General features: G+C 36.0%; 1 protein-coding gene across 1 annotated transcript in view; it reads left to right on the forward strand.

The window, feature by feature from the left end:
- The window catches only part of RADX (RPA1 related single stranded DNA binding protein, X-linked), a 29,626-nt gene that overhangs the window by 1,278 nt on the left and 3,420 nt on the right, over nucleotides 1-24,928 (forward strand). The window contains exons 2-14 of the mRNA XM_087748647.1: nucleotides 260-402; nucleotides 2,743-2,935; nucleotides 6,203-6,311; nucleotides 6,465-6,556; nucleotides 6,651-6,773; nucleotides 7,904-8,011; nucleotides 9,644-9,811; nucleotides 10,387-10,547; nucleotides 11,051-11,262; nucleotides 12,414-12,482; nucleotides 17,792-17,871; nucleotides 21,943-22,236; nucleotides 24,153-24,335. Of these exons, the coding sequence (XP_087604773.1) occupies nucleotides 260-402; nucleotides 2,743-2,935; nucleotides 6,203-6,311; nucleotides 6,465-6,556; nucleotides 6,651-6,773; nucleotides 7,904-8,011; nucleotides 9,644-9,811; nucleotides 10,387-10,547; nucleotides 11,051-11,262; nucleotides 12,414-12,482; nucleotides 17,792-17,871; nucleotides 21,943-22,236; nucleotides 24,153-24,335 (1,935 nt within the window). The remainder of the gene's footprint in view (nucleotides 1-259; nucleotides 403-2,742; nucleotides 2,936-6,202; nucleotides 6,312-6,464; nucleotides 6,557-6,650; nucleotides 6,774-7,903; nucleotides 8,012-9,643; nucleotides 9,812-10,386; nucleotides 10,548-11,050; nucleotides 11,263-12,413; nucleotides 12,483-17,791; nucleotides 17,872-21,942; nucleotides 22,237-24,152; nucleotides 24,336-24,928) is intronic.

The following is a 24,928-nucleotide window of genomic DNA, read 5'->3' on the forward strand; positions in this document are numbered from 1 at the left end:
TCATTTTAAATGTGTCATCACTCTTTTTCAATTAAAAAACAAAACCAAAACAAAACTATGCTGTGTGCGGATAGCTCAGAACAGGATTTCATGGTGAATAGTACCAGCAAATGAGCCTTTTTCAATGTTAGAAACATTAAGAAAATACATGTGATGTCCTGGCCTGTGCACTTTACTCCTGAAAACTTAAATGTTGAATCATGAATGCTCTTTTTTGGTCTTTTTTTCTTTCTTTTTTTTTTTTTTTCTCTAACCTTAGTCTCCAAGCTGACTTCTCTTGGTCAGCTGGAAATGACCTGGAGAAGCAGAGTTCACTTCCATCCACTTCTTGTGAGAGTTCTGCACAAATCTAGACTAAGGTACTACGGGAAACCAGAGAAAAAACTGGATATGCCTTATCAGGTAAAGAGGGATAAATACATAGGTTAACACTCGAACAAATAGCTGTAGGATATTTGGAAATCATTACTCCCATATAGTAAGCACGTAAAGTTAAGATTTATGTTGTAGCTACTTTATATTAAAAATGCTACCTTTACAAAAATGCTGACCCCTTTAAAGCAAGAAATGGTGAATTTAGTGATCATGTGTACAAACTTTGGTGGATGCGTTACTATAGTTCAGTTGAGCTTTTTGTGGCGAAAAAAAATATGGGGAGTTTTTAGTAGCTTAACAGCCTAAATGTGTCTGGTCTCTGTGCTTTGGAAGTTGGATTTAGTCTGTCTTGTCCAAAAAAAAAAAAAAAGGGCAAACAAATTTTAACAATTTGTATCCCCTAATTCTCTCACCTAGTGCTTTCAGATAGGTTGTTTTACTGTAAAATTCTTAATGATTTTCCTAGTGTGTTTTATTTGTGATATTTTTGTGTAGATCTTCTTGGAAATGGAGACAGGAGGTGGTGGGTTGGACCCAGCCAGCAACTAAGCACTCATCAGCTGGTTGTTTGCTCTCCACTGCCCCCTCCAGAGCGATGGGGTAGAGAACGGGAAGAGCAAAGGCAAGGAAGAACCCATGGGTTGAGATAAAAACAATTTAATAAGGGGAAGGGGGGGAAAAAAAGGCAAGCTAGTGATGCAAAGGCAATTGCTCACCACCTCTCACCAGCAGACCTATGCCCAGCCAGTCTCGGAACAATGGGTACTTTGGAAAGACTAGCAGCCTGTTTTATATCTGAGCGTGATGTTACACGGCATGGAATATCCCCTAGGTCAGTTCAGGTCAGCTGTCTCGGCTGTGTCCCCTCCTAGCCTCTTGCCCATCCCTAGCTTACTTGCTGGGGTAGCAGAGTGAGAAATACAGACCTTGGCACTGTGCGAACACTGTTCAGCAACAGCTAAAACATTGGTGTGTTATCAGCACTATTTCAGTCACTGACCTAAAATGTGGCACCATGCAGGCTGGTACAAAGAAAATAAGCTCCATCCCAGCCAGACCCCATACAGGAGGGCAATGCTTTACAAAGAGCTCCAATAACTCACATCAATTCTTCCATGGAGAGAGAGAGAGAGGTGTGAAATGTCTTAATGAAAGGCTGTGGTGTTCTCGTATTCCAAGTTTCCATTCCCTTTGCACATGAAGATAAATCTGGGTCTTTTTATTGGAGGTGCTTCTCAGTAGGCAGTCTAGATCATACTCCTCACTTTCATGGCAGTTATAGAATCACTACCCAGAGCTGATTTAGCTCAAGAAGTTAGGAGACAGATTTTACATGCTTTTTGCTTTATGCATTCCTTCTTTAGATAGTGGTGTGTGTCGCGTTATTGTTATTAGATAAAAACCAATGGGATAACAAAAGATTCTATGATATAATGGTTTACTTTCAAGGATGCACGGTTCATCACTAGGAATATTAGAATGAACTAACAAGTGTTGATTTGTATAATCTCCGTATTGAATTTGGAATAAGGAAAAGAGGATTTCAGAAGCAGCAAGGGGGAAAAACACATAAGGTGTTAGATATGTTCAAGAATGGTGATATATTAAAGAGAGTGGATGGTAGTATGAACAAAAGCAGATGATTGTTTGAGGCTGACAGATGAATGGATAAAATGAAGCATTTTGATAGAGCTGAGATTTTTTTTTTCCAGTGGATTGCTACCTTTTAAGACAATGTTTAAAAAAATCTTTTTCACTGCTCAGTGATCTGCTCAGTTATGGATTCAAAGTTCGCCCAGTTTAAAAAAAAATTAGATAGAAATCTTTGTCATGAGAAAAACTTCAGTGAAGAGATAGTGGTTTGCAATGCAGACTTTTCTGCCTTTTTTTTTTTTTTTGCTTAAAAATCAGGCTTGTATCATGTTTTGATCAAGAATGTTTAGCAAATGGTCCTGTAACATCTCGACTTCCAAAATATGTTTTTTCTTCATGGATATTTTGAAATGTTATTCTCAATACAGCATTCTCTCTGATAAAGAAGAATCTTTTCATCATTGTTTCTTGTGCATGGTATTTCCCCAACCTCCTTCAAAAACCATAGAGTGAAACTGGCGTCACCTACCATTACTGAGCACTGGAAAGATGAGAGTTTGGGCTGGGGTAGTTATGGAAGAATTCCTTCATGACAATTAGGGATTTCTTCAACTCTAGTGTTCAATACAAGTTTTGGAACATGCTCTGTATCCATTTGTAATCATCAGAGAAATTGTTAATAAGTCAAGTAGCTGATGCATTATCCAAAATAAATACATACCAGTGTGATGATAAATAAAAGATGAATGTATTTTGTCTCTTTTTTTTCTTTAGGCTTACTTTGAAGTTGCTGATGGTTCAGGCATGATGTCAATGGTTTTGTGGAATTCATTATGTCCTGAATGGTATAACAGTATGAAGGTTGGCACGGTACTTCTTCTTGAACAGTATGCTATCAAAACCAGTTACCCATTTAAAACACAGCCAACCCCAGGGGATTCACAGATGAAGAGATTTGCTACAATTGGTTAAGTATTGCAGAAACCCATTTTGATTCAATGAAATATAGCTGTAAAAAGGTAGCTCTTCACAGAAATAAAATAGAAAGTGGTCCTTTGCCGAGACTAATTGATAAGGTGTATATCCTTAAATATTAGCTCTGAAAGGTGTCTTAGCATCCAAGTTCTTATTGTTCCCTGTTTATGTTGGGATCATGTCTACAAAGTTTATTGCCACAATTAGTTAAAAATAAATAAATAAATAAAAATCTAATCCCTGATTTCAATTGGGGTCGTAAAGACAGGCCTCTGGTAATGAGTTTTAATCTGATTCTACTTCCTGAGTAGCAATACAGATACCGTTTGTGCACTGCTCACACCTCCTTGCAGGTCATTGAAGCACGTTGTCACTTGATCTGACTTTAGATTTTAGTGTATATGGTCAAGGCCCAGAATATCTGCAGAGCTCCATGGAATTAAAAGTTGCATTGATGACTGCTGTCTGTGCTGAAACAGCAGCACCGTGGGAGTGCATATATGAAGAATATTCCTTGGCTATGATAAAGTATTTTCTTACTTGCAGTCATTTAGAGTGACAGATATTCAAAGGAGCTGTGCTACAGAAATAAAAGTGCTGCAATGTAACAATAATAGTCTTTTCAAACTGGATTTGGTCAACATTTTTTCTTTTGCTCTCCTACTTTGCTGAACATGAGTTCTTCCCCCTTTTGTGCTTTTATGCTCAGAACAAAACGACAGCCAACATCCAGAAAATTCAGATAAATTCCTTGAAACAAGCAAATATGCATGTTAGTGAAGGATGATGTATGTATAACTTATTAATGATGACAGTTTCCTAATGTGGTTGCTATAGTGCACAAAAATAAACAATATTTATCACTGCTAGAAGCAGTGTATTCTCTGCCTAATGTATTTTTGCCTTAAAACCAGATCTTAATGTCGAAAGTGTTTGTGATGAGTTGACAGGAGAGAGAAATGTTTAGCCAGGAATGGAAGTTTGTGAGGGAAGCTGATGATGATTACAAGCTAGCCCTGAAAACAATTATAATTGCCGCAAAACCTTTCTGCGGGAAAAGGACAGAATAAAATATGCTGTCTGAGGTGACTTTCTCTATGGGCAAATATCGTTTCATTTTAATGGCTTCATTCACAGTACCCTACCGATTTGTGGAAGCATTATTGGGGTAGAAATGTTAATGAAGAGATCAAAATGGAAAATTAGGCCAATGGGCTCTAAATGGTAATAGATGTGTAATGGAAGAATTAGAAGTCAGTCTACAGTAAAGTGCCATGATGTGTTTTCAGGCCGTAGATAAACTGTAGAAATTGCTAGTCCTTGGTTCATATCAATGTATGTACAGTATCTTATTTCTTTTCTCAGCACAAAGCTCAGAATTTTGTCCTAATATGAACTTACAAAGCACATAATACCATACGTTGATGGATCTTGTGCCCATATATCCTGTAAGAAGAGAGTCTAAAGAGAACAGAACATCCAGAAAAATTTCTAAAGCAGTTATAAAACCAATTTAATGCAACTCCTGGTACATGTTTCTTGGGGTTTTTTTTTGTTCAGATGAAGTGAAATGTAATGCCTCACTAATTACTCCGTTAATATAAATATCTCTGTATATGCCCAATATGGGGCAATATTTCATTTTTTTTTAAGCATGCACAGTGAGTGCTCTGAAAGTTCTTCAGCTAGCTAGTTAAAGCAATCAATTACATTGACTCTCTTAAGTAACAGTTACCTTTTTCATCATCTATTTCCAATTTGTAATTCCATCAAATCCCAACTTTGCAGTGTTTCCTTACAACCATTCACGTGTAAATGTTGTAAAATGTGTCTGGAAGGTTAACACGTCCACAAGGGAAAGGGCTTTCCAATTTAAGAGTTCTTGCAAGGACAGTATGCTTCTGGCATATTCCTAGATTTCTGTGAAGCGAGTTCTGCATTGCTTGCTTCTGCTTGCAGCTGCAGCACTGTATGTCATGCTGACAGGTGCTGTTTCAGGACCTAAAACATTTGCAGCTTAAATAGTTAGTACCAACATCTTGAATTCCACTGCAAGACAACGTGTGCGTTTCACAGATCACTGAATTTATGTGGTACTGACGAAAACTGCTGTTTTGAAGAGCCTGGACTGACCTTAGCTTCTGAATCATCCCAGGGTATAGCCCTGACCTGACTATATGACTTTCATCTAATCTCAAAATGACAAAACAATTGATAAATAGTTTTGATGCATGGGAACGTTTTGTTTTCAATTTTCTCTGAGATACTGTCCTAAAACACTGTATGCAAAACCATGGTTCTCCTCCAAATACATTTCTAGAAAGCAGCAGCCAAAAGAAAATTCTTAAGTAGAGGGTCTGATTTCAAGTATAACACCTTCCTAATGTTGCACCGCTAGGGTGAGGGGCCAGATATAATTATATAAACAATTGTATACAGTATTTATACCGATTTAATTACTTTTCTGGGTGCATTGTTTGAATAATCCCTTACCCAAGCCCAAGGATCATGTAGAAACTTCATCAGAATCTGTCTTTTTCATACCGGCAAGATTTGTCTTGTTTTGAGAGAGACAATAGAGTACCACCTTGCGTATTTTAGCTGCTGAAGCCATTCCTCCTGTATTTTTTATCTGGTTGCAGAACCCCCTGCTTCCCCCATTGCTCCACCATGTTTGTTATTCAGCATCTAAACAGTCTGCTTAATAAATTAAATTTTTCTGGTGCTGTAGAATAGACATGAGAAGACCTTTTGTTTTCTTCCATGGCCATGGTATTTTTCTATCATATTAATAACTACCTGAACTGGTATCAGATGTGGAAGTTCTCATTTGATAGTTCTGTCTTCTGTTTTACTTCATTGTCTGCAAGTCAATTTTAGATCTTAGTGACATTTGAGAATGAAGCTAGCATAAAAAGTACTTTGTGTCTAATCAGTATTGTAGTATTAGTTTCTGTTGCTGGTTTTTAAAATATCTGGGTGGATCAGACTGATTGGCTCATGTAGGGAATTGGAAAGTCTAACATTGCTCAGTTTATAAAATTCTGTTGTTGAATGCTGTACCTGAATTCTTTACTTTATTTTGATGAAAACATAAAGTCAGAGGACTTGATTAATTAATTTCACAAGCAGTGAGGCAAAGTTGGAATACTTCATTTAAGAAACTTTACCCTTTTTTTGTGGTGTTTTTTTGTTTGTTTTTTTTTTTTAATTTGTATTCACGCCTTCAATGTTACTGACTTTTCTTTGCCTTTGTCAGAAATCAGCCTTAATGTTCGAGACCCTCCTACTAAAATACGTATTATTCCAGAAGAAACGGTTAAGCCAGAGTGGGGATTACCTGAAGTTAAATATCGGTTTATCACAAGGTAAAACAGAACTTTGTTGGTTGTCAAGCTGGAACTTAAATTTTACTGCATTACACTGAATGTTAATTGGAAATGTTTTTTGAAAAGTTTCTGAGAAAGCTTTATGTTTTGTTGTTTACAAATACCCACATTTTTTTTCTGTTTTGGTTTTAGGTCAGAACTGGATGACTTACCAAACAATCATTCCTGTGATGTTATTGGTCTTGTGACATTTGTAGGAAGGGCTGAACGAGCAAGAAAGAGAGGTTTTTCTATAAATATGACTTTCAGAATTTATCAAACAATTTTTAACTTTCTGACTAAATGCTTATACATTTTTCTTAATATTTGTTTATATAGAACACGGTGAAGACTTCTGGCTCTATCGTTGGGCACATGCCATTGATGGGACCTCAGACCAACCATTCATACTGGAATTATTTGCAACTTCTCAGCCAGAAGTGTTTGAACACATTCACCCAAGTATTCATCTCTCTATAATACTTATTAATAATTATTTATAGTGGTTTTTCTGAGTATAATTGCCATGGTTTATCTCCTCAAACAGAAAATAGCTGATCAGAAATTAAAATTAAAAGTAAAAAAAAAAAATAGTTTATGTATTTGAAACCCTTATCTTATTTCAATCTGCCAGTTAGTCTGAACAAATAGATGGGCAGCTGGGCCTGAGGCTCATCTGATCTCATTATTTTCAACGGAAACTTAAGTGAAGCACCTGGGGCAACATCTCTTGCATCAGAGGCAAATAAAGAAGGCAGCTGGTCAAATCTGTTACTCCTTTTGCCCTGTAAATAAGTATTTTTTTTATAGACAGGAATAATTTAAGAGTATTAGAGGAAGGGAGAGGTGAAAGTGGAAAAGCTTAATTTCTTTGAATAAATATTTTTTGGCCAAACAGCAATCATCACCCAGCTGTGTTAGTTATTGCATGTGAGCTAAGAACGATAAATTTCAAACTGGAGAATCCTTAATTAAGGATATTAAAAGAGCTTTAAATATTTCTTCTTTCCTTCATTCTCTTCTCCTCCAAGCACTCATCCTTCCATTAACACTGGTGGGTGTCACGTGCATTTTTTATATCAGATGATGCAGGACCAGCTGCACAACCCTGTTAAGATTACGTCTGCATTCATCTTGAGTGTTCTGGGGAAATGGCAAAGAATGACATTCCAGTGTTTAACTGAGATATTAACAAAAAGAGTGAGTTTGTACTCTGTTTAGAAGTTTTCCAGCAGCATGTCATGATTTCTTGTGCTTTTCATGATTTTGTGCTTTTTATCCTTAAGAAGCGCAGCCATCTAATATAACATATTTTTACAATTTGTTTCATTGATATCCTACCCGATGAAGTATCTCATGTTTTAGTCCTAATATGTATGCTGAAATTGCCTTGCACAGTTATTAAATTGAAAATTTAATTACATCTCCATATTGTAATTTATAATGGAGGCTCAATACATGCTGAAGCATTTGTAGGGTCAAGAACTAAAATGTCTTGTTTAGAGCACTTAATAAAATTAATCCAGGGTGGTTTGACATTCTAAAATCAATGAAATATCAGGAAAAAACCTGGAGGTTTTTTTTTCCTCTAGTGACATATTTGGTGTGTACACAGATGAGAGTGGTACGGGACCTCACTGAGAATTCTTCCAGCACAACTTACCTTACAACTTCAAATGAAAGTCAAATATTCATTACAGGTAACTTAAACTAGTTTTAGGTTTATGTAGTTCTCATCTTATTTCTTTGGAAAGGGTATTTTTGTTTTACAACAAAATAATCACTGCATAGTATTAGTTTCCCTGTCAGAAGTGACTTTGAGTTAATAATGAAATGCCATTGCATTCTCATGAGGCATTAATGGGTGTGTCTTATGAAAAGTACCTAACTATTATTAGGTTATGTCATATGTTTACTAATTCTTTCAGACTGTTTTAATCCTTTGATAGTGTAGCAATGCAGATTACCACTTCCTTAAAAACATTAAAAATCACTTGCAGCTTGTCTGGCTTACAAATTTCTTTATTTAAAAAAAAAAAAAAAAAGGGTATAGTTATTTATCTTAGCTAATCCTTTTCACCAAATATTTGGAGAGCTATTAGGTTTCATCTTTCCCAATGTGCAGGGCCTTATGCAGACCATGTGGTCTGGGAAGGGATGTGGTGCTGGGCTGCACTGAGGCTCATTCCTTCTAGATAGTCTTGTTTGAATACTCCGGTCTGCAGTTACAATGCTCTTCATGGCCCTGTGATACTATACACTAGATACCACCAGTCAGCATCTCACAGGCAGGACCAGGCACAGCTCTTTATAGTATATCTGCTCTTGAATCAGGAGACAGATGATAGCAGTGTTGCAGGCGAGTGATGTACTGGCCTAACTACAAGGGAGTATTAAGATGCAATAGGTGTATCTTTCCTGTGTTCATTTGTCCAGCTCATTTCTTCAGTGTTCCTAACATATCAGTCACCCAGTCTGAATCTTTCTACTGACAAGTAGGAATAAAGAAAAATGCGTGCTAACAAGGTACCTGAACATAGTCAGTTCTATACACATGGTCTGTCCTGACAAGCTAGGTAGGGTGTTTTGTGCTTAATTAGACTAGCAAAGCAAGCTAGTCTTTGTGTTAGTAGGTTTCTAATGATTTAATTTAATCCTAAATGAAGGGTTTGAGAGGTTGTATTTTTCCTTTGCTTTCTTTCAGTGTATTTTGTGCTTAATTTTCTAATTAAATACTTAAGCTGTGTCCCATCCTAGCTTCAGTTCATTTTATGTCTGTTTGGGGCCTAAATGAGAACTACAGCTGGAGACTGCAAACGATTGGATAAGATCTATTTCAGTTCACAACTTAGATGCAGACCTGGTCAGATTACAATTTATTTGACAAAACTGGTGTTTAGCCCATATCTTGGTTTTAAGTGAGCCAACAATGAATACATACCTTGCCAGTTACCTGTAAGTAACAATCTTTGCTGAACCCTACGAAGATGATTTATCTGCTCTTTCCTGCTAATAAAACAATTTCTGATCATTTTATTGTTTTGAGTGCTCCTGTGAGAAAGTATTCTAGTAGCAATTTTGCTAGTTGTTTTATTTCTTTCTATTATTTAACATTTGTTTAGCTTTTAGTGTCAAATGCAAGTGTTAGTCAAGGAATTCAAGACGCTCATTTCATAAAACACTGTTGACTAGTGGGAAGATGTCTTTTGTATTCTCTAGTCTACTTTTTCTTAATTCATTTTTTCTACGTAGTATTCAGGATAGTGTCAAGGTGAGAACGGATGACAGTAACCTGCTTTGGGTTTGATACCTGATTATTTTTGTTTTAAAAGGGTGGCACAAGGGCCAACCGTACACCAAGGATACCAAAGTGAAAAACTTCATTCAGTGGACTAAAACACAAAGTGAAGCTGATCAAATGAAGAAAACTGTCATTGGTGGCTATTATCCATTTCCACGACCTCCAAATAACTTTGTGAAATATTGTAAAAACAATAAAGGTATCATACCGTCAAATATCTGTAAGATTTGTAGCCTTTTTCAGTTCAGTGTTACTCCGAGCATTTAAAGCATCAGTTAAAAAGCAACACAGTTACTATTAGTGATTACACAAATTTGTAATGTAATTTAAGAAAAACTTCCTTTCATGACTAAATGTATCATAGGCTAAATCCTCATCTTACAGAAAGTATCATGGCACCATTAGCTGCCGGAGACCTGTAGCAGCTTACGTCAGCTACGGATCTGTCCAGAAGTTTTACTCGCTATATTCTGCTAGATCAGAATTAAAGACAGTTATACTGAAGAATACAGTGAATTAGAAATTTTACCTGAAACAGAAATTGTGATATCTGATAATGCATACTAAAAGATGCTTGTGAGCTAAAAAGGTTTGTTTAAATTTTTTTTCTATATGATTTGAACAACAAAAGATTTAAAATTCTTCAAAAATATAATTTTAAATCAATTTAATATTTAATAACAAATTATCTTCACTTTTCTTTTGAGTCTTGTGTTCAGATAGTTTGATATTGTATTTTTTTAAAACTTTTTAATGGAAATTTCTTTTTTGCAGTTGAATCGGTTTTGAAAGCGATAGGTGAAACAGGGAAAGAGATTGAAGACTTGCACTACAGAGAACACAAGCGGATTGCTGTTCAGGGCATAATTAGTGCCATAAGATACGTCAGCTGTAGCAGTGCAGCTGAAGAAGCCTCAGGAGCAGAACTTGTTCAGGTACAGGGTTTGAGAATTAATGCTATAGCACTTAAGCAACTATGATCGTAGTTAGAATGGAGTATTTTACACTGGAGTTCAGAATCTAGTTACATTGTCTCTTGATTAACTTCATTTGCTATTTTGAGAGCAAAATTTCTGAAAGTCATAATTTAGAACTTTTTAAAAAGCAATGATTCGGTGCTTTTCTGAAAGTGTTATGACAGCCCTCTGTAAAACTACTTAACTGTTTATAAGTTACTAGTTTGACTGACTGGATAACCTAATGTAAATTAGAATGTGGGAGAGGCAACTACTGCAACATGCTCACTGTCGCTTTCTAGACAGAATTTATCTTACTAATACGATTAGAAGATAATTTATGCTAGATATAACGTGACTTTCAGAAGGTAGGGTAAATTGTTCTGGTTTTTTAAAAGTTACTTTAAAACTTGCAGGTTTTTGAGTTGGAAGCAATACCTTTAAGTGCTTTGAAACTCTTATACAATTTACTGTTGTTGCAGAAAGATACTTCTCAGTCTCTTGAAAGTTCTGCTATGTCCAAAGAAGACTGTGTTCCCAAGGATAAAAACACCAGCCTTCAAAATAAAGAAGTTAAGTCTTTTCTGGGACCGCATTACACTTCCGGGGAACAACATCAGCACCAAGCTCTACTGTCAAAAAAGGGTTCAGTCAAGAGAAAGATACCGCGCAGATTAAATACAGCTGCAGAACAGTAAGCTCTCTTCATAAATATATAGTGGATCTTCTAAAAAGTGTTTACAGAAATCAGTTCAGAGCCCAGGCCATAGAAAATATATATAAGAAAGCTTTAAAAGCATATATAGTTTAATCTTTAAAAGGTAGTTAGGTACTTTTCCTAGCATCAGCTGATGAAAATTATACTGATCAGGCTAATGAAGGATTGATTAAAGCAGGTGTCTGGTTTGCAATGCTCTCTTCTGATTAGTATTTATGCTACTTTGTTGTTAATCTCACAGATTTGAAATAAAAAGTAGTTAATGCTTGAACCATGTATAGTTTAGTGACGTAGCCGTGGAACAAGCAACCGTTACAGTGGTGTGAGGATTTCTTCACTGAAAATGCAGAATCAGGATCTGGTATACCTGTTCCTCAATTTCAAACATGCTTTATCTTTTTCTTTCTGGTTAATGGAATGTACTGCGGGTAGCTGTAACTTCCTGTCAGAAAGGCAAGTAGGTGGTGGTCATGTGCTAACCTAAAGGCTCAAAATAACTTGTAGTGCTATGGCTCTACTTGTGATGGTTTTTCATGAAGTGGTATTGCATCTAGTCAGACATAGACAAAGGATATCAGCCTGATATAGGGAAACGGAATAAGACAAAATAATTTGTCTGATACAACCATATTAGGTTCAAGAGTAATCTTGTACAAGATTGCCCTTTGTTGCAATGTTTGTGCGAAATCTAATGTACCCATACTTAGTATTAAAAGCCTGGTGTATACATTGACAGATATAACGTTGCAAAAATCTAGCCAGTTGCATCTTTTTTTTTTTTTTTTTTTGTAGTGGATTTCTAGTGCTGGAGAGGGTATATTTTTCTTCTTGACTTTTCACATCCAGAAGTCATAATGTGGGAAGAGGGTGGGGTATTCAGAATATTTTGAGGGAAAATGAAATGAAATATAATTAGGATTAAATGAAAAATTAAGACTAAGAAAAACCTGGTGAATAGAAGTTCTGTCTTGGCAAACTTCTTAGTGGATTTCCATTCTGCAAGGAAAATTCCAACATTTGAGTGTCCTAAGTTCATTCTGCCTGAAAGAGAAACATGCATGTTCTTTGCTTTGTGTATTTCCATTTAACTAAATACTGTAAAGTAATGGCAAATTTCTTACTTTAAGGGGAACTGCATCTATTATTCCTGTATCACCTTACCCCTATTTCACACGGTCTGCAAGAAGAAAATTGGGGTAAGTCATGTGAAGTTAATTATGTTAAATAATTGCAATGATGAGACAAAGATATTTGAAGTGAAACTTCTGCAGGTCAAGAACTCAGGAAGTGAAATGAAAGAACAGATCAGGGTAGAGTTTAATATTTTCTATTCACTTCCTCTGCACTGCTTCTAGTTTAAATATCTTGGATTATTTTATTCTGAAACATAATTTTGAGTGTGTTATTAAACATATTTTTATATTGTTACTAGTGCTACTTAGGGAATATATAGTAACAGGGGTCCATCGTGGTAAGCAGAGTAGTATATGTAGTCTTTGTTTCAGAGAGATTACAGTTTTAAGTAGGAAAGTCAAAGGTAGGAGGGAGAGATGCTTGGTTAGCAAGCAGAGTGAACAATGTAATAGCATTAATGGATTTGCTAGTGGTGGTTGAGCGTCATCCTTGGTGCTACAGAGGTGTAAGTATAGTTGTCCTTGAGAAGCCACTTGGCTCCTTCCACTACCTAACAGTCTTTACTTAACTCAGTTTGGATCCAGAGAAGGATTTTATTTTTTTTTTTAAAATCCAGGTAGGAATTTCAAATCCAGAGCCCTGACAACTCTGGAACCTAATGAAATAACTACAAATGGGAAAATGGGAAAAAAAAACTGAATGAGTGTTGTTATTTGCTAGTCTGGGGTAAAAAGCTACTTTCCTTCATGCATTTTATTGAAGGGCCGTAAATTCTCATCATTTGTTCCAAACACTGCACAGGTAGCTTGAATGTTTGAACTCTTTGGTGTCAGTAACTTCAGATGTTTGGGTTTTTTGGCAGTGGTGATTTGGGCTTGTGTCATGAGTACGTATGCCCCTCAGCTGCCTTCTTATTAACTTTTAGCACCTCTTCCCTCCTCGCTAAAACAAAGAATCATGGTGCTAGGGATACAGCAACAATAGTAATGATGGGGTTGATCATAAGTTGTTGACCATTCTGCCAGTATTACTGCCCTACAAGCATGCTTATTTTCTTGAAAAACGTTTCTTGGAAGCTAATTTGCAAAAGCTTTTTCTGCGGTATAAACAAGGTTCTTTACAGCCCATATGTCTGCTGTTTCCTCTGGTCCTCTTGGTAGATACTGCATTTTCTAGGGAAAATGGTTGTCGGGCTCTGCAGCCCATTCATTAAAAGCAAGACGGCTGGCTTTAAGGTCATATCTCTGCAGGTTGTGCAGGAGTTTGCAGGGACTTGTGGCACAAATCCATAGGAAAATCAGGAGGTTTTTTGGAATGTGAGGAATCTGGTTTTCTTTCGCTTGCTGAGAAAAGTTCCATTTTTTCTTGGGGGTGGAGGGTGGGAAGAATGTTTTCTCCCCATTTCTTAAAAGTGAAGCAAAAAGTTAAGGCATGTTTACTTTGTTCTCTGCTTTTCTCAATCTGCTACTCTCCTTGCTACCTGTGTGTCCACTCTATGCCATTAGTGCTAGAACCCCAACTAAAGGAGGAGAAAGTCTGTGTTGGATTATGGAAAGCTGTTTCACTCTATAGAATTAAAAGGTAACTTGTGTATTTCTGTAATTAACTATGAAGTTGTGCTGAATTCTCCAAATTGCAGAAGAAAAATTGAAAGTTAGCCTGACATGCCTTAAAATTGCATTGTTTTCTGTTCTGTTGCTTAGAAGTAGCAGAATGTCATCTCTCACTGAAATATTTTAATACATTGATGAAATAACAACAGTAGAGATATATTTTGAAGTGCGTATTCTAGCTTAGGTTATTTTGTGTCAAGTATTTTGTGCAGTTTTTCAGCATGTGGTTGCATTTTTTTAAGGTTTTTTTTGTTTTTAAACAGTAAAAGCTTATTTTAAGGCTCTTTATTGACAGCCTCAGTTCTTACATTTCTGAGGTAACTTATTTATCTGATTATTAAGGGTTTCTGAAAGAACAAGGTAAGAGGAAACTGGTTAATTTAATATTATTGTTGATATTTATATCCTTGCTAGGAGAGACATTCAACATAAACGGTACTTTTAAGCTTTGAATATACCCCGAAGTAGTTTAACTGATAGTTTATTGTGAATGGGGAAAGAACAGGAGTTTCAGAAAGGCTTATTTTTATGTGGAAGTGGAAAAAAAACCACAGTAGTTTTCTTAGCGTTTTTATGTTTGTAAGTTTAGCACTGCAGCTACCATGGAGTTGCTGGTGCACTACACGCTCACACTGCTTGAAAGTAACTTGTTTGTATGCTTCTATCCTTGCAGTTTCACTTCTAAATGTTTATGTAACTTAGACCCTTTTCTCCTTTTTCCCTCCCCTCTGATGAGAGCTAAGGGATGGGGATTCTATAGTATGGGGAAATTCTGCTTGACATTTGCATGACTGAAAGTTTCCCAGAATTTGACGTTTCTGTCAGACCCCTTTTTCACATAAATCAGGATTTTTCAGGGAGAAATTGCTAGATATCAACAATCGATTTGTGTAGACCTGTCAAATTACTGTAGAAGGCTGTTTGATTTCTCTGTTACTTGCCGTGGCAGATGCGTATGCCATAATGGTGTCACGGCAGTTGAGTTAACTTAATTTCAAATCAGTTATATCAGTGAGTGGGGTGTTTTGTTTTGTTGTTTTGAGGCACTTTAATCCCTTGCATCATTTGGGCATAGCAACAAATTGTAACTTTTTCTTTCTTAATTTTTTTATCCTATTTAGTCCTAGTGCTTAGGAAATAGGTGTGAAGAGCAAGACATGCTTATTTTCCCAAAATTTTCTAAAAATATTCATCTGCCATCTATTTTGATTAACGTTATATTTGTTGACAATACTTTAAAGTAAAATGACTGAAAAGGTGAATACCAGTGCATCTGGAAATACTGAATAATGGCTTTTTTGCAAGTGGGCATCTGCGAAAAGGGGAATCTGCAGAATGCAGGCTGGGAATAGCAGATTTGGCATGGCACAAGTTCTCATAAAGCTGGCATGGGCAAAATAGGAATGTGGCTGTTTTGGTGTACAACAGCCACGGCATATTGCAGTAAATGGAAGGATTTGGATTATATCAGGTGGCTTGCAGACATACTGGCTGGTAAAGAAGCCTATAAACTGTGTGTATAGACAAGTAGGTTTCCCTTGCAAACCTAGCTCAAGTTACACTGTACACACATCCAGCAGAAAGCAGTCCTGTAGGAATAACATGTTGGGCAGGTAGGAGAAATCATCCCAGCTTCAGATCTGTGAAAGAAGTTGGGAAAAATCGTGACAAGTTATTTTCATGTTTTTCAGAGGCTCTACTAGCTCTAAATCAGAGCCTAGTCACCTCCAAAACTAGACAATTTTAAAAGAAAAAGAAACCATTTCTGTAATATCGACTTGTCAGCAGTATGACTTGGTTTAATCCTCTGCTTTCATGAAGAGGGAAGTTGGCATGTATCTAACTTGACACGTTGATTTCTGAGCAAGCCTTTCCTAACGTTGTGCGAGATTGTCATGTCTCTTGTTGAGAAGTCCAAGTCTCAAAAGTGAGAATTAGTTTTGTGGGCACTAATTTTTAATTAGACTGCTTTTGTTAATACTTTTGAAAATGTCTTCTAATGGCTTGAAAATGTATTAATATAGCTGGTATGTAAATGTTTAATTTATTGTTATGCATACACAGCAATCACTCTCCATGATGGTACTTGTAAAAGGAATTAATTCTTCATGAGATACTATTTTCATGGAAACATTCTTTTATGTAGAAATTATACCATAGGAAGCACAATGTAATTACTGAATTATCATTTTAGAAAGAGACAAACTTTCCTGCTACCTTTCATCAGAAAACATAAAAGCACCACTGCATAAACTTAGATCTGACATCTTGCATCTGTCTTTCTGGACCTCAAAATTTGAAAAATGCTTTGGACTACAAAGTCACATAGAAACACATACAAATTTTCATTTACCAACATTTTCAACACAACTCTGCACAGAAGCTTGGGTGGGTGGTGGGGAGCAAGTGGGGTCATGTTGTTTTAAAGTTCTCTCAGTGACAGCTTTTTTTATTTAAAAAATTAGGTGGCTGAAACCTCAGTTGCACAGTTTGTGTTGCTTAAGTGAGGCTTCTTTTGTGCCTAGAGCTGGCGATCACAAGAAGGTCATTCCAATACTTAGCCCACACCACGATGATAGTGCATTTCATACAATGTCATTTCATACTCACTCAAACACAATGTGTTTCCTTTTATCTTTTCACTACTTTTTGGATATTTTCCATTTGTTACGAAACATCGATATGAAAGATATATCAAGATGGTCAACATATATCCTAGTATGAAATGGGAAAAATTGAAAAAAAAACCTGTAAATCCTTATGACTGAAATACAGAATGTTCCACTGAACAGCATGTTCATCTTTGATTCCTTTTTCACTGTCTGTATATTGTCCCTGTGTATTTGCAGTTAGAATATTTTATTAGTAACTACTTTGGTAGTCCGGAATTTTAATGGTACCTTAACAAAGTCTTGCCTGTGTCTCAGTTTGTGATGCAAGATAATCAAGATAGTCTTTTCCCTAAGTTTATTCAGACATCATGGTGAGTTTATAAGAGAAGGAATGGAGCAAAGAAGAAAGGAACAAATGGGCCTAAGAGCTTATTTTACCATGTTGTGGCTGCAGAGTATCTGTTACATTTTTCTCCTGCATAATACCCTAGGTAATTCATTAGAGACTCTTAGAGAATAGTTGCTTACCATTAATTCAAAATTTCATGGTTAAAAATGAAAGTATAACAAAAATCTAGTTTGCTTGATTGAAACGATTGTTACAACAGGGTAGTATGTCCAAAGGTAAATATGTATTTGGAATTTCTCTGTCATTTTGAATTCCGGAGTGATGACACAGCGCCATTCGTGCTTTGTTTTTGACTGCTGAAGGGTGCTGATATGAAAGTGCAGCAGCAGGCTGTGCAACCATTTTTTTAGAATCAAGTCATAAACCTGGTTGGCCATCCGTGATGTTCAGCTTTTAGTGTCACACATGCTATTTCCAGTAGGTGCCCAGTAGAGGGCAACAAACACTGTTTTTTGAGTGTAAAATGCTTTCCTATCTACTTCATAAAGCAAAGAAATACATCAGTTCTTGTCCCAAGGTCTTCAAAACCGATTTACTGAGCGTAGTAGGTCTCGTTATGTCAAGCTGCTATATTACAAGTCTCGTGACATGAAACCAGGTACTAGTGCTCACTCATTCGAGCTTGTATCATTTATCACTAGAAATCTGTCAAGGTTTGAACTTTTGCTGCATAGTGTTTGAGGTTAAATAGGTTTTAAATATATATATATATATATACTGTAACTTTCTTTTTATAGCTTGGATGAATTTCAACATGAAGATTTTGTGCAAGATAAAAACGGACAGGCTGTATCAGAGAGTTTACAGCACTGCACAGGTACGTTGCAAATAGTTGTTACATTAACCCTAGGAGGTTTAATTAACCCTACTTCTTCTCTTCAGGTGCAAAACAGGCAACAAAGATATCCTTATAACCCTTGTTTGTCAAGACAGCTCTTCTGGACATCTGGCTGCATCAACCTCTAGGGAGCCACTGTAGCAACATATTGTTAATGCCATTCTGCTCAGTCGTGTCCCTGGTGTGTTCTAAAGGATGGCTGGAAGGATAGGGTTGGGCTGTTTCCCAGTACGGGGAATAAATTCTCAGTGTTGCTTTATACAAGTTTTAAGTTAGTTTTGTACCTCAGAAGCACTTAGTAGTGTAAGACCTCACATTTTCTCTTGGCAGTTTTCTTGCTATAGTGATCTGCATGTGATAAAATTGTCCCTCTCTGGGAAGGTAGCCCCAAAGCTATGTGAATACCTAATTAAAAAGACAAATACAAGATGTGGGAGGAAATGGATGAAACATGCAAGCCAGTAATAATAATGATATATGGTTTAGGAATTTTTTTTAAGTTAGTATTATTAATTTTTTCTTTCTTCCTCTGCAATTGAAAAATAAACTTGTGTTCCCTGCAGTGAGTTTCTTGATATCTATTTTTGGATGAAGGAAGAAGTCTAATTTGTCAGTTGTCATTATGTGCAGCTTGGTCTGGTTTTTATTTCATGCAAATATTTTGACATGTTTTCCTCTTTTCAGAGCTTACTGAATATACTCTGAGTCATGTAATTTTATCTAAAAGTTCATCTACTACTAGCATCTGTCCCAACATTAACATCTGCCAATTTACTTCTATGTATAGCTATATTATGTATAATGTTGTCCATCCTTTTATTTTTGCAAGGCAGCAGTTCATCTTAATTTAGTAATGACCTCGGTAGGTTTTCTCTGTAGCCTATTGATGATGATCTACTCCATTGTGCTGCTTTAAAGCAACAGAAATTACAGTGCATTTTCCCAAATGTTTAATATATTAAGAGACTGAAATGATGACGAAGCTTTCAGATTGGAGAAAAATTTGTACAGGTAACTGTTTAAAGTGAAGTTTTATTCCAGAGAAAGAGCAGCTTGAGATACTATGTAGAGATCTGTTCTTCAAAAGTAAGAAAACATATCCATAATCAAGTCTGAGAATTAATTACTTTCTTGGTTGTTAGTCTTCGGTGAAATTTCTTCTTGCTTTTAAAAATAAGAAATCAAATTGAGTGTTCTCACCTGAAATTATTTTTACAGGAATTTCTGGTAGTGGTGGTGTTTATTGTGCTATGCTGTTACTCTCTCTAGAATTGTTGGGATATCGTGTAGATCTCATAAAATGAATGCATGTGTGCGGTTTCAATGAGTTCGTTTAAAAGGTTCGTTTTCAAAAAAAAAAACCACCAGGATGTGAAGATGTACAGTGAAATACATGCCTCATTTTTACCTGTAGTAAAGAAATCTTGCATTAGATACTTACATTTAGATACTTTTATTTAGATATTTATATCTAAAATACAGATATATTTAGATACTTTTATTCTTAAATTAAAATATCATTTACACTGATATTTCCTCACTGTATTTGAAACCCTATTTAACTTCAGTTGGCTGATATTTTGAGTGTAGTCCAAAATAAATGAATCAGTCTCTCACCTAATGTAAGTATGCAATAATTATATTAATATGTTAGTAAATGTAGCTACTAAACATATGCACATATTTTTCTCGCATAACGTCAGTCCTACTGGCAATATTATTAGTCATTTATAAAATACTAATTGTTTGGCTGATGCTAGTTTTATCTAAATAACAGCATGTTTATATTTTGCTTAACAAGCCTACTAATTATGGTGTATGTATCAAAGTGAACACTTTTCTATGCTGTGTTCCTTCAGAATTTGAAGATTTTTATTTTTTTTTTTTTTGCAGTATTCTAGGATTGTATATCAATTACTTCTGTATCATATACTTATTTTTCCATTTATTGATATGCGAGTCATAGGTACCATATAAAATGGAAAAGTGTTACTCTGAGCTTCGTAGTGTTGTTACCACGGTCCCAGGTAGAGCTTTTTTTCAAATACCAGCAAGGGAAACTGCCCTTAGCTGCCTTGAGAAGCTATTTATGGGAATGTGAAATTTTTCCTCTCCCTCCCTTTATGACTGTATATTAGCGGTGCTGACACTTCTGTCTCTTAGCAGCTCCATATCATAGCAGCCTGCATCAAAGTACCACTTTTTGAATAGTTATTAGGTAGATATACAGAAAGAGCCAATAGAGATATATAAAAAAAAAATTATGTAAGTGTATTTTTTTAAATATTGAAATATTTTGGGGGGGTCAGTATTAGGATAAGGTTCACTCACTGGAATTTAATTTACTCCGGGTACTATTTTTTTGCAAGAGGTACAAAGGAGGAGTAAAAGATTGCAGTCTGTGCTGTAAGATAACATGAAACGTAATTGTAAAGCAGAAATGCACCGACTCAGATTTACTAACAAAAGTGTTTGCAAGAAACTTTAAGGTAACAGTATAGGCTGATGACCAAATGAACTTCTAATTTTCTACAAGAAAAAAACATCTGCTGTATACTGTAATTATACAGTAGATTTATGAAAAAAAAATCCTTCTGCTAACTGAACTCAAAATAGGGTTCATCTCAATTGCTTGTTGTGGGAAATCGTGTGTTTAAATGGTCATCATAGCCATTTTTATCTTTTTGATTGGTTTAAAGAAGAAAGTAGTCTTTGCTGCCAAGAGGCGCTCTGTAGCTAGAGGAGTTCAAACATCTGCTTTATTTTTCTTCTAAAGTGCGGTCAGATTGTTAAAGATTTCAGCATCTTATTGTTTAAATAACCAGTCGTGGCTGTTTCTACTGTGCTGTCCTAATTACACATTTGTTTATGCTAAGTGAATAATGAGTGTACAAGTAGGACACACAAATTACAGCACCAATGATATACTGACGGAGAAAAGTAAAGTCATGATGGAAGTTTCAGAAAGAGAAAGGGTTTTTTTTAATCCCACTACTTATATTCTGAGACTTTTTTGTACTTTATTTGCCTAATGTATAGTATTAAGTCTTCATGCTTGTGGAGAATAGTGTAATTCCCCAAGGAAAAGGGTGAGAAACAATGTTTCTTCGTGTAGCAGCTTTCATGTGCCCCTTTACCTTATATGATGAATTCCGTTTCCGTGAGAAAAATACTGCAGATTGCTTTATGCGACCCAGAGCACACTTTCAGTTTCAGTATTAGTGTCAATTTTCTTTAAATTCACTGTCCTTTGTTGTCTAATTCAATGCAGCAAGACTCTTATTTCCCTCATTGAACATTCTTGTGTATGTGGTATCGTTTGTCTGTGTGCATTCTGCTTTCTTCATTTTTGAACATCCTAATACTCCATCATAGCAATTATGACACTAAAAAGAAGTAAAAAAGCATATGTTCATAGAGAAATGTTGGGGTGGATAATATACCCAGTTCAGAAGGGTGATGAGCAAGTTGTTTCACAGGAGGTGAAGGAGATAGAAGGCTATACTGAGCATATTTTGAAATGAGCTTTCTGATAAGCTCAAAAGGTGGGGTTTAACACTTGCCTTCGAAATTGGAAGTGATGGTTATATAAGCTTTTACCATTAACAATCCCCAAGTTACATGTACTAGGAAAGGCGAATGGAGCTATCATTGACTGTATAGCAAGAAATTTTAAATGTAGCGTAGTCTTCAGTGCAAGCATTCAGTTATTGTTCAAGGGATGGAAAAGTTTATGTTCACTTGTACCCATTTTAAACTTGTTTTCATGGTTTCTGGCTGTTGATTAAAAAAGTTATGCACTCTCCAAAAACAAGCCATGATGATGCTCTTCATGTGGTGAAATAAGTCTTTTTACTACAAGTCTAGCCTCTAAGGTTACCGGTTTACTCGCGTTTCAACCCTAGTTTAATTCATTGTGTTGTATGTTTTGAACATTCTGCTGTGTCTTCATAATTGAAATGTTCTAATGAAAATATTTCTCATCTAGCAGAGAAGGGATATGATTCTATGAGCGTATAAACAACTAAATATTTTCTGTGTTTAAAATAGACAGAGAAGGAATGAGTGATATACCTGAAACTGAAGAGACTGGAAGAACTTGCGATTCATGGCAGAGTGACCTATGGGCACAAGTGAAAGACAAGTTAATGAAATATTTGCATCACAGCACAATTTTCCCAGAAAGCATCCCACGTAAATTTGATTATGTGCACAAAGACTTACTCATGCAACAGTACAACCTTCATGCAGCAGTGCACCAGCCAAAAGAAACCAGAACAGATAAAAATATCAGTGAGTTCAAAAGTGCTAGTGGCCTTGGGTATTATGAGGTGACAGTTCTGGGTAAGTACTTGGTAGCTCAGCTTCTAAAATAAGGTTAAGCAAGACCAGTATAAGATCTGAGCTCTTTGCTGTGTTAACTTGAGAATGACTTGAAGGTTCGTCAGAAACTGAATGGATTGCTCTAAATTAATCAGTTGATTCTGAGTACTTCTTGAAGTTTAAAAAAATGGTTGACATTTTAGATTTTTGTTAGAGTCATAATTTAGGATAATTTATACCAGAAAGCTGTAATTCTCATTAAAAATACCTTTAAATGAAATGACTGAGTATTTTGTTGCTGGTATCACTTTTCATATAATTGCAATTTTCTATATAGGTTTATGAGTATCATTTGAAGAATGTGTGTAGTCCTTAAGCTATTGATTATTACAATTAGAGGTAGGTTCTGTTCACTAGTTCAACCAGTCTGACATAATCAGGTAAATTATTCAACTGCACTTGATTGTCAGCTGACTTTCCTGCTGGAGAGGTATTCATCAGAAACAAGTTAGTGTTCTTAAAGGGAGAAGGACAACTATAAATGCTTCTTTTGAGCTTTATTCTCATTGAGTTATTTTTTGAGTGCTGTTGCTCCTGAAGTGCCTTTCTTCCATGCTAGAAAATTAAGGGCTGTATTTTAGCTATGCTCATCAACTGCTCTCTGCTGCTTCTGGTTAGCACAAAGCATCGGTTGATTTATCTTTATTTGTTAAAATATAAATATGCAAGTTGATGTGTATCTGTTTGTTAGCATTACTGTGGGATATTAATCTGTTTGATTTTGTTTTCCCATTAAAAGGAGAAGGAAATTGCCTAGCTTAACAATGCTCATGTTAAGTTCCCATAATTTAAAAGTTTCCATTATTTGCTAAGGGAGGTTTGCAGAGAAGGTGTTTGAATATTTACAGTCATTAGAATCCTGGGACTTACCATATTCAAGACAAGAGTAGCACAAGTAGCACAAATACTGCACCGCACACTGCATAGATACAGTGGTTGTAAAATGAATTTCTCTGCCCTTGTAGCAGCGATAAAGTTAAAAGTGTGAAAGGGCTTCCAATGTCGGTTTAATATTTTCTGAGCTAACAGCATTGTTAGCCTTAAATCGTAGTATGTTATAACATCAAATCAATTTGAATGTGCTTATGCATAAATATATATACATATATATACTGAAATGTATTTTTAGATACAATCATTAATTAATGGACAAAGAACAAATAAATAAAAATCAGTGTTCAGCCTTGCCCTGGTTTCAGCTGGGATAGAGTTAATTTTCTTCCTAGTAGCTGGTGCAGTGCTGTGTTTTGGATTTAGGATGAGAATAATGTTGATAACACACTGATGTTTTGGTTGTTGCTGAGTAGTGTTTATACTAGCCAAGGACTTTTCAGCTTCCCATGCTCTGCCAGGTGCACAAGAAGCTGGGAGGGGGCACAGCCAGGACAGCTCACCCAGACTGGCCAAGGGGCTATTCCATACCATATGGCGTCATGCCCAGTATAGAAACTGGGGGGAGTTGGCTGGGGGGCAGCGATTGCTGCTCGGGGACAGGCCCTCAGTCAGAGGGTGGTGAGCAATTGCATTGTGCATCACTTGCTTTGTATATTATATTATTATTATTATTATTATTATTATTATTATTATTATTATTATTATTATTATTATTATTTTCTCTTCCTCTGCTGTCCTATTAAACTCTCTTTATCTCAACCCATGGGCTTTTTTTTTTTTTTTTTTTTTTTAAATTCTCTCCCCCATCCCACTGGGAGGGTGGGAGGTGAGCAAGCGGCTGTGTGGTGCTTAGTTGCTTGCTGGGGTTAAACCACAACAAGCCTGCAATAGTTTGTTTTTTTAAAAAAAGAAGAAATGGTGCATGAAGTTGCTAATGGGCTGAAGATGAAATTTGCTGCTAACTTAAATATTTTTTTCAACAGGTATAAACCACGATGTAGCAATAGATGTTGCATTTCTTCCACTGTTTTGTCCTGATGATCCCCACTTATTTCAACTAGAAGACATTCAAAATGATACGTTATTGTCTTGTATGAGTTGCATCTCTGCATGTCAGCAGAAGGCCACTAGCAATGAAAGACTTCGTGACATGTTTCCACTTTCAAGTGAGACTGGCTTTCACTGACGTTACTCATTTATCGTTTCTTGTTTTATCTTTCAATGCAAGATTTAATCCTCTATAGAAATCTCGGTTGTAGGTCAGACATTGTTCACCTCTTCAGTGAAAGATACGTGAATTCTATGAGACCACCACTGGAGCTGTTTTCATACTCTGAAGACAGGATTTTAATATCCAAACCACAAACTCCTAAGTGACCTAGATAGTATTTGCAGTTATTTGTTGATGCAAAATTATACTGACATAGAGGTCAGTGTGTGTGACTAAGCGTGTGAATATTTGGCTTGATCTGCTTTGAAAGAGAGTAGAATAACTCAATCAGTCAGTCCATTTCACTGATGTCACTCTGAACAGCTGCTTTAACGCAACCTACGGTGCCTATAAACTGAAGTATTTGCCTGCTGTTGAGTTATTTTCCTTCAGATTATGCTTCTAATTACTGGCACCTCACAACAAATACAGTGAACACTACTAATGTGTGTCATACTGCAAAGTGCTATATAAGCATCGTGTTTTCCTGCATGTTTATATAGACAGACCTGATTTTATTTAAATACATCTTTACTTTTCCTTGAATAA

This window comes from Nipponia nippon, unplaced genomic scaffold (genome assembly GCF_047370975.1).
Source record: "Nipponia nippon isolate SJK-2023a ecotype South Korea unplaced genomic scaffold, ASM4737097v1 scaffold_12, whole genome shotgun sequence".
Classification (NCBI taxonomy): Eukaryota; Metazoa; Chordata; class Aves; order Pelecaniformes; family Threskiornithidae; genus Nipponia; species Nipponia nippon.